The 8,074-nt window shown below is 38.4% G+C and overlaps 1 protein-coding gene across 1 annotated transcript; it reads left to right on the top strand.

The window, feature by feature from the left end:
• Positions 1–795: 795 nt before the first annotated feature.
• vip (vasoactive intestinal peptide) lies at positions 796–7,376 on the top strand. Its single transcript, XM_033612741.2, has 6 exons — positions 796–911; positions 1,952–2,056; positions 2,358–2,462; positions 4,064–4,189; positions 5,339–5,450; positions 5,645–7,376. Coding segments are annotated over exons 1-6 (459 nt in total). The 5' UTR covers positions 796–909; the 3' UTR covers positions 5,654–7,376.
• Positions 7,377–8,074: the final 698 nt, after the last annotated feature.

Below are 8,074 nucleotides of genomic sequence, written 5' to 3'. Positions count from 1 at the left end.
TCAGTCTGCAGTCGATCCCAACACAGAAATGGACAAGGTCCAAAACCTGATCAGATTTAATGGTTGAAATTTGTTTAGTTATGATTAATAATGTGTGTAGTTTGATATGGCAACATATCTGACCAACTTTAGCAACAGGAACAAGATAAGACGCTGTTAATTCGGAAGGACTCATTTAAGGACATTGGGAATTTGTTATCGTTGACAGTGTTTAGTTTTTATACTTATCTGGTCCTACTGATCCCAAATAGCTAGGGGAAATTAAAAATGTACACCAAACAAAAGTCTCAGGAGGATATTCAACTCTAAAAATCTAAAAACAACATGATAGGCAAGTATATTCCATGTTTCACTGAATCCACAGACACTGTAGCCACGTTTAGGCCTTTACCCGTTCAGTAAAGCTATATTTGACCAGTCCTGGACTCTGTAAGTGCTCCTCTCAGACTGACTCTAAGTAAGTCTAACTTCTCAGATGTGTCTCCCTCCCTGTCTTCCTGCAGCCGCTGACCCACACTGTGATGGGAGAAGAGCCCAGGCAAAATGATCAGATGAGTCAACGCCATCAACTCTGGCATATAAGTTAGTTATTCCTACGATTAATTAGAAGCAAAAGAAAAAAAACTTGCCTCTAATTTCACCATCGGCCTGTTTGGATCCGACCGTGAGCAAGAGCGATGACGGAAGCAGCGACCTACTGACGTCTGAGGCCCTGATCGAATCTGATGGCCCCTCGTGCTCCATGAGAAACATCCAGGTGTATAAAACGGGGGCAGAGCTGAAGGCGAACAGAAAGAGAGTCAGGAGCCATCGAATAAACAGAGTGGAGATACAGCAGCGGCTCGAGAGATCAGGACTTTGGACAGCGCAGCGGGCGCAACAAAACGCAGACAACTTACTTTAGAGCACATGTAAGATTTTATATTTGTATAGAAATATATTTTAAAGTTTCTTTGAGATAGTGGGCTCTCGGTGGTCTCCGTGTTTGGTTATCCTGAACTTGTGTGGGGTTTTTTTTCTTTCTTTTTTTGCGCGCTCCGGTCAGGTTTTGGATTCATCTCTCCAAATGACAGAAAATGTAGTTTTACGTCGAATAAACTGCTCGTTGTAATCTTTGCAGCAGAGGGTCGACACGTTAAATAGTGGTTGCAACAGAACTGAAGCATCCCCGCTGCGTAATGAGATGGTTTCTGCTCGCTGTTATCCGCGCTGTGCGTAATTACGCATTGGATTCTACTGGGTTCTTTTTCTTTACCCAGCCAAAAAATGCCACCAACCGAGAGATTTGACAAAAATCATACTCGCAGTTCATCGTGGCTAAAATACTCGTTTGTATTGTTCCTTTTCAGTTGACAAGAAGTGGCTTGAGTAGTGGAAACTAAAATTTGAACGGATAAATGATCTCTAATAGGTACAAGCTAAAAATGCACAGAGGAGGATTTTTACATTTCCACAATCAAATTTACTCTGATTACTTTTTAGGAGGATAGGAAGGCATTTTTGCAGTGAACTCTTGAGGATCAGGACGTTTCTGTGAGTAGAAGCTCAACACATTACATCTGGCTTATGGTCTCTATGGAGGCAAAAAAAGTTGGAACGTCTCCGCGATATACCAAGACCTTTTGTCCTCGCCAGTCGTGCGTAATTACGCATTGGATTCCGCTGCTTTCTTTTTGTCTCTCCTCTGACATAATTCGGCATTAGACTACATGAGTGTTTTATTTAATATCAATGTCCAAACGGATCATCGTGGCTCAACTACTCATATTTCTTATCTGTTCCTCGAGGAGTCAATCACTTATTTACGACTTGACTCTTAATTTAAGATTAGAGGACTAGGCTACAGGACAGTGTGTGATCTTTTCCGTCGGTTTTTTGGTGGGAAATAGCTTGGTATTCTCACTGTGTTAAGGTTAGAGGGACAATAACTCATTACCGTTTCCATCCTCAGGTGTAAAGCAATGTTACAAAGGACCGGCCCCCAGCTGCTTTTCCTTATAGCCCTGTGCAGTGTGTTGTACTCCCGGACTTTGAGTCTGCCATACACATCCATGAGGTAAGAAAAACCTGTGTTCTTTCCAACCGAAGCTACTTAGAAGAAAAAATACCAAGGGCTGTATTATTAGACCTGTGGATGTAATGTGATGTGATGGGGTTTGTCTCCGGACTCAGGTTCATTCATCCAAAGAGCAAACGCGCTGCTCGCTTTATACCATTATTAGTATGATTATAACTAATACACCCTCCGAGCTGGAGCTGGTGCACGTCAATTCTGTATTTGTTGCAGTCTTATATGGTGTTTTTAGTGCATCAAATGTAACCATATTTTAATGTAACTGTCCCGTGATCCCGTGCAGACCGGCGAGACACGCAGACGGTCTGTTCACCAGCGGATACAGCAAACTCCTCGGACAGCTCTCAGCGCGGAGGTACCTGGAGTCTCTGATCGGAAAGCGGGTCAAGTAGGTGACCTTCCCATCTTTTTAATAGTCCCTTTTTATAGAGAGAAAATTCGGGTTTAGTTATCTAGGTCATTTATTTGTGGGGGGTTTTTCATACTCAAACTTTGCAAATGGGATTACTTAATAGCGTTTTCTCAGTCATGACAGCCAGGACCAGGAGTGTAGGCTGTACAGACTGCTGATCTATTTTTATTATTAGACTTGACGCATTGAAAACTAGAGATCAAAAGTTTATTTAAACCTGGTTTAAAATGTTTGATGCTGATACAGAAGCCAACATCAGCCCCTTCCTGACGCAGTTATTTTTTTAAGAAGGAAATATGAGGCTATATGTCTATATCAACGTCGTGATGTGAGACTAGATATCGTCTTAGAGTTTGGATATTGTAATATCATAAGTGTTGTCTTTTCCTGGGTTTAGAGGCTGCGTGACAGTTAAGTGATGTAATTTTCTGAACTGATCAGACTGTTCTAGCTGATTTTATTTGTCTTTACCCACTTACTCATTATCATGATTAGCCTACTCATGATTATCAGAAATCTTATAGTGTAAATATTTTGTGATAACACCAACAGTCAACCCATAAAATATCATCACAATATCAGTATGGAGGTATTAGGCAAAAATATATTGTGATCTTTGATTCTCTCCGTGTCATGTTAGTATGTATCATTATTGTCGCTTCAACACCAAAGCAGCAATGAATTCTTGTAGTGGACAGTTAAAAAGTTGACATAAAAAGTAGAAAATATGTGCAGATAAAATGCAAATGGGTGTAGGAGTCTGAAGTTACACCATGTTACCCTGAAATAGTTGCGACATCTCTCCTTGGAGTACAACAAACTGTCCATTTCAGTGTTCTTTAAAAATATCAGGGCTTCTCTGACACAGAAGTTAACTCACAAAAACACAAAAAAAGAAATGTGTGGTTTAGTTATGAAGGGAGAAAATGACTGTGCATTCCCTCTATCCTTTTAGGATTTTGGCATTTAAAACACATAACTTTAAATGTGCTTGAAAGCCATAGCGAAAAGGTTAGGTTCTTGATGATACAAATGTTAAGAAGTGTATTTTTCTGTCCCAAATTTCATTAATGACTTTCGTAAATCCCTTTAGTTCCAGAATCAAGTGAAATATATATGAAATTACATGAAAGTGTCATAAATTATTTTGATATTTAATCTCAAAACCCCAAATTGTAACTTCTACATCTGTGGAAACGTTTTGGAAAAAGTGAAAATACATCTTCATTTCATTATTTAATGTAGGGGGGTTAATTTTTGTTATAATGTTGACAGTTTAACACCAGAAGACCTCCTGCCATTTGCAATGAAAAGACCCAACCTGCTTGATGATGCATTTTGTAATGACTAAACATTTTAAAGGTTAATTTATGCCATACCGCTTAATTACATGTTTGTTATACAGCCAGGAGGGATTGACACACACACACACACACACACACACACACAAAGAGAAGAAAGACACCATGAATCACTGCACTGATTTTGCATGGAGACCTGCTGCCCTCTTAACTGCAGTGATGCTCTGACACCTTCATTCTTCTCTTTGTTTGTTTTGTGATGTCTCTCCTGTCCAGTGACGAGCTGATGGAGGAGCCAGTGAAGCGCCACTCAGACGCCATCTTCACAGACAACTACAGCCGCTTCCGCAAACAGATGGCCGTCAAAAAGTACCTGAACTCAGTCTTAACAGGAAAGAGAAGGTAGGTGTCAGCCAGTCCTCCCTACACTCTTTGTTTGATTCTCTGAATGTAACATAAATAACAGGATGACTCACTGAAAGCAGCTCAGCCCATACATTCTTATTTTAGTCTAACCTGAATCTCTTGAGCTCAGTTTTTTATGTTATGGGATGTTATTTTATACAAACATATGTTTAAAAATCACCGTCTGTAGCCAGATAAGAATGTAAAGTGCTGTTTTTTAAAGGTACAATGTGAAGCCTCAGTCTAGACTTCCTACTGGCAGCCATCTTGGCACTCAGTGGTGTCATGATATTTTGTTAAGCAAAAAAGCAACTCATGATTTAAATCTAAATATTATTTTAATGGAATTCTGTATTGATCATGGGGTTTCTTTTGAGCCCGTTTGCATGGCTGTGGTCGTTAAGAAAAACACTAGTGGAGACTAACCAGCAAAGAATGAACAATTTGAATGATAAAATGAGCCTTGTATGCAGCTTTTTAAACCCGGCACTGTAGTCAGTGTGCATGAGTGTGCAGTGCATAAGCAAAATCAGCTGACTTGTATGCAAAGACATTAGTTTTATAAGGTTCATTTTATGGTTTAAGAACCCAGCCAGCTCCTGTGAAATAAACACAAAAAAATGATAAATATAAAATAATATAAAATAATTTTCATTGCTTCAGCGTTTGTCTCCCAGGTTTGATTTTCTGATAAAATAGCATGTGAATGAAATACTGTTTAGCAGCAGCATGGATCACCATATGAACACAGCACAGTCATTAGTGTAAAAAGGCAAAAATCTCTGACCCCTCTAATCAGCTGGACCAAGATCAAATATCCACATCTGCTTCTGTGTTTGCATGTTCTCCCTGTGTCAGTGTGGGTTTTCTCTGGGTACTCAGAGTCCAAAAAACAGTCCAAAGACATGCAGGTTAATTGGTGACTCTAAATTGTCCATAGGTGTGAATGTGAGTGTGAATGGTTGTCTGTCTCTATGTGTCAGCCCTGTGATAGTCTGGTGACCTGTCCAGGGTGCACCCCGCTTCTCGCCCAATGTCAGCTGGGACAGGGCTGGATATTTCTTGGTTGTGTGTTAGAATTTACCTTTTCATGAAAGAAATTTTATGGAATAAAACTAATCATGTGTTTTGATTTTCCACACACAGCCTAGAAGATCCTGGAACCAGCGACCTGGAGGAGTCCAGGGACGAACCCAACACCTTCCCGGAGAGCTACGATGACATCAACGTAGATCACCTCCTAAACAACTTTAATCTGGTAGGAACTCACACACAAATGTTTGCACTGTGATACATTAGCCCTTGAATTGCATAATGCCTTGACCAAATCTATAAACGAGTAAATACAGGCAAAGAGAGATGATTAAATATATTACTTAAATTAGATTGTCAGTTTTCACGTCACTAACCCTCATCTCTGTACTTTTCCTCCTCTCTCCTGTTTTCCTGCAGCCACTTTGAGGAGGGGCCCGTGCTCAAGTGAATACCTCAAGTCATCCTCATGAAACCGCCCATTCCAAAACCAACACAGTATTAATCCAAAGGACATTCGAAAGTCAAATCAGCCAATGATGATGTGTTCTCCAGCGTGGTTATCTATCTACTCACCCACACAGTACATGTTTACACTGTATATATACAGCATATATATACAATACTATATATACACTCTTCGGGCCACACTGAGCAACATGCGTGTCCACGTGCAGTTTGAACAATCAGTGTTTGAAAATGGCAACTGGCAACAAACAGAAGTACCACATCTGCTTTCTTTCTGAGATCGCGGTTGTTCCATTCACTTTCAATGAAGCCATTTCTCTCCCAATAACTTTTAAAAGAACCAATGTCCCATTAAATTTAAGTGAAATTTGTCCGATTAACTTTCAGTTAGACATTTGAGCCACTGAATGTCAATAGAACAGCATTCACTTTCAGGACCTTTCCCATTGATTTTCAGTGGTTATCATGAATTTTCACCCATAAAAAAAGTGCCATTGACTTTCAGTGGAGAACATTTCCAAGTCATCTTCAGTGGAACCCCAGCACCATTGGCTTTCAGAGGAATCACTGCATTGCAGAAATTAAAGTGGAGCAAACTGTACTATTAACGTCAACTAAATAATGTGTGTATTTACTTTTAATAACAAAATTCATGTATATGATGGAATTCAATGGTAATTTTTTTACATTTTGATTCAAGATCATGCCTAACTTTTAAATGGAGCCACTGGCCTATTAAATTTCGGTAGAATTTGTCCCATCAACTTTCATTTAAACATTTCACCTATTGAACGTCAATGGAACGGCATTTACTTTCAATGGAGTAACTTTTCCATTGATGTTCAGTGGATCTGTTGTGACTGTCATTTGTCCAATTAACTTTGAATGGAACATCTGTGTGACTGAATTGAGACTGACTCAAGTCATCAACCAATATTTCCATTAACTTTCAATGGAGAACTTGTACGATTAATCTTCAATGGTACACTGACACCATTCGCTTTTCATTAAAGATAACTGTTGTTCTATTAACATTCAATGGAAATATTCTTCCTTGGTTTTATTTATTTATTTTGTGTTCAGTGTATGTATTATCCCATTAGCTTCCTGTGAAACATTGTCTAATTGACTTTAATGGAACATCTGTCTCATTGTATTATGATAACATTTTATTAACCAAAAATTCCATAAACATTCAACAGAGAACTCTAGCACCATTGGCTTTCAGTGGATTCACTGCTTCGTAAAAGTTATATTAATCCATTAACCTTTAATAGAACAAACGTTGCATAAAAATACAATGAAACATGATTTTGTTTTATTAGGACGATAACTTTCCATAGCTTTATTGTTCTATCACACATAGGACAATAAATGTGACAAGTTTAAACATCTGTTGTGTTAAAATAAACAGTTGTCTCATTAATCTTTAATGGTGCCATCATGATCAAAGTGCTGACTGAAATGTTTCAGAGAATCCAAGCATCATTTGATGATAAAAAGGAGATACAGGATGAAGAGGAAGAGGAACACACTTTGAATGGACACAGATGCATATAATCACTTTATACTATTCAATATGTAGAGCAAAGACATTATAACTGAGCATAGACCTGCCTTTAGTGCATATAGTGATGTACACCACTCAAAAAATAAAAGATATTGTTTTATTTTTCAAAGCTGAGTCTTTTTGTCTGGCTGATTGTTTGACAGTTTGGGTTTTTGAAACTTTATAGATGTGGAATTTAAGCCACTGATGGTTGATGTTTTGTGCTTTTGACAGTTTTTATTCATGAAAGCTTTCAAAGACTCTTCAGGATTGGGTGTTTTCCCTAAAATTAGATTCTCTTTGAGTGAAAAACAGCATTTAAACTGTTGTGAGACACTAAACCTCTCCACTGAGATTTATTTTTAGGTGTTCAGTAGCCGTTTAAGGAGCCTGCCAGTTCCAATATTATACAAACCCACTGACTGCAATGTATGATCATTTGAATTTTAGTAACTCATACACACTTATACAGATACCTACATGCAATGCCTATAAATAGTATTCACCCCCCTCTTGGATGTTTCACCCTTTTGTTGCTTTTATACATGAAATCAATCAATACAATTTGGCTTTTTTCTTGTCAAGAATTTGCAAAAAACCCCTCTTTAATATCAAAGTGAAAACAGATTTTTACAAAATAATGTCAGTTAATTAAAAATATATAAGGTAAAGGAAATGATTGCATAAATATTCACCCCCTTCAGGTCAGTATTTAGTAGATGCACCTTTGGCTGCAATCACAGCACTGAGTCTGTGTGGATAAGTCTCAATCAAGCATCAGCAATTTTTCTCCATTCTTCCTTGCAAAACAGCTCACACTTCGTCAGGTTCCT

The sequence above is a fragment of the Epinephelus lanceolatus genome, chromosome 17, assembly GCF_041903045.1.
Source record: "Epinephelus lanceolatus isolate andai-2023 chromosome 17, ASM4190304v1, whole genome shotgun sequence".
Lineage (NCBI taxonomy): Eukaryota > Metazoa > Chordata > Actinopteri > Perciformes > Serranidae > Epinephelus > Epinephelus lanceolatus.
Note: the sequence above shows the minus strand (reverse complement) of the source record. Positions and strands in the feature narration are given on the sequence as shown.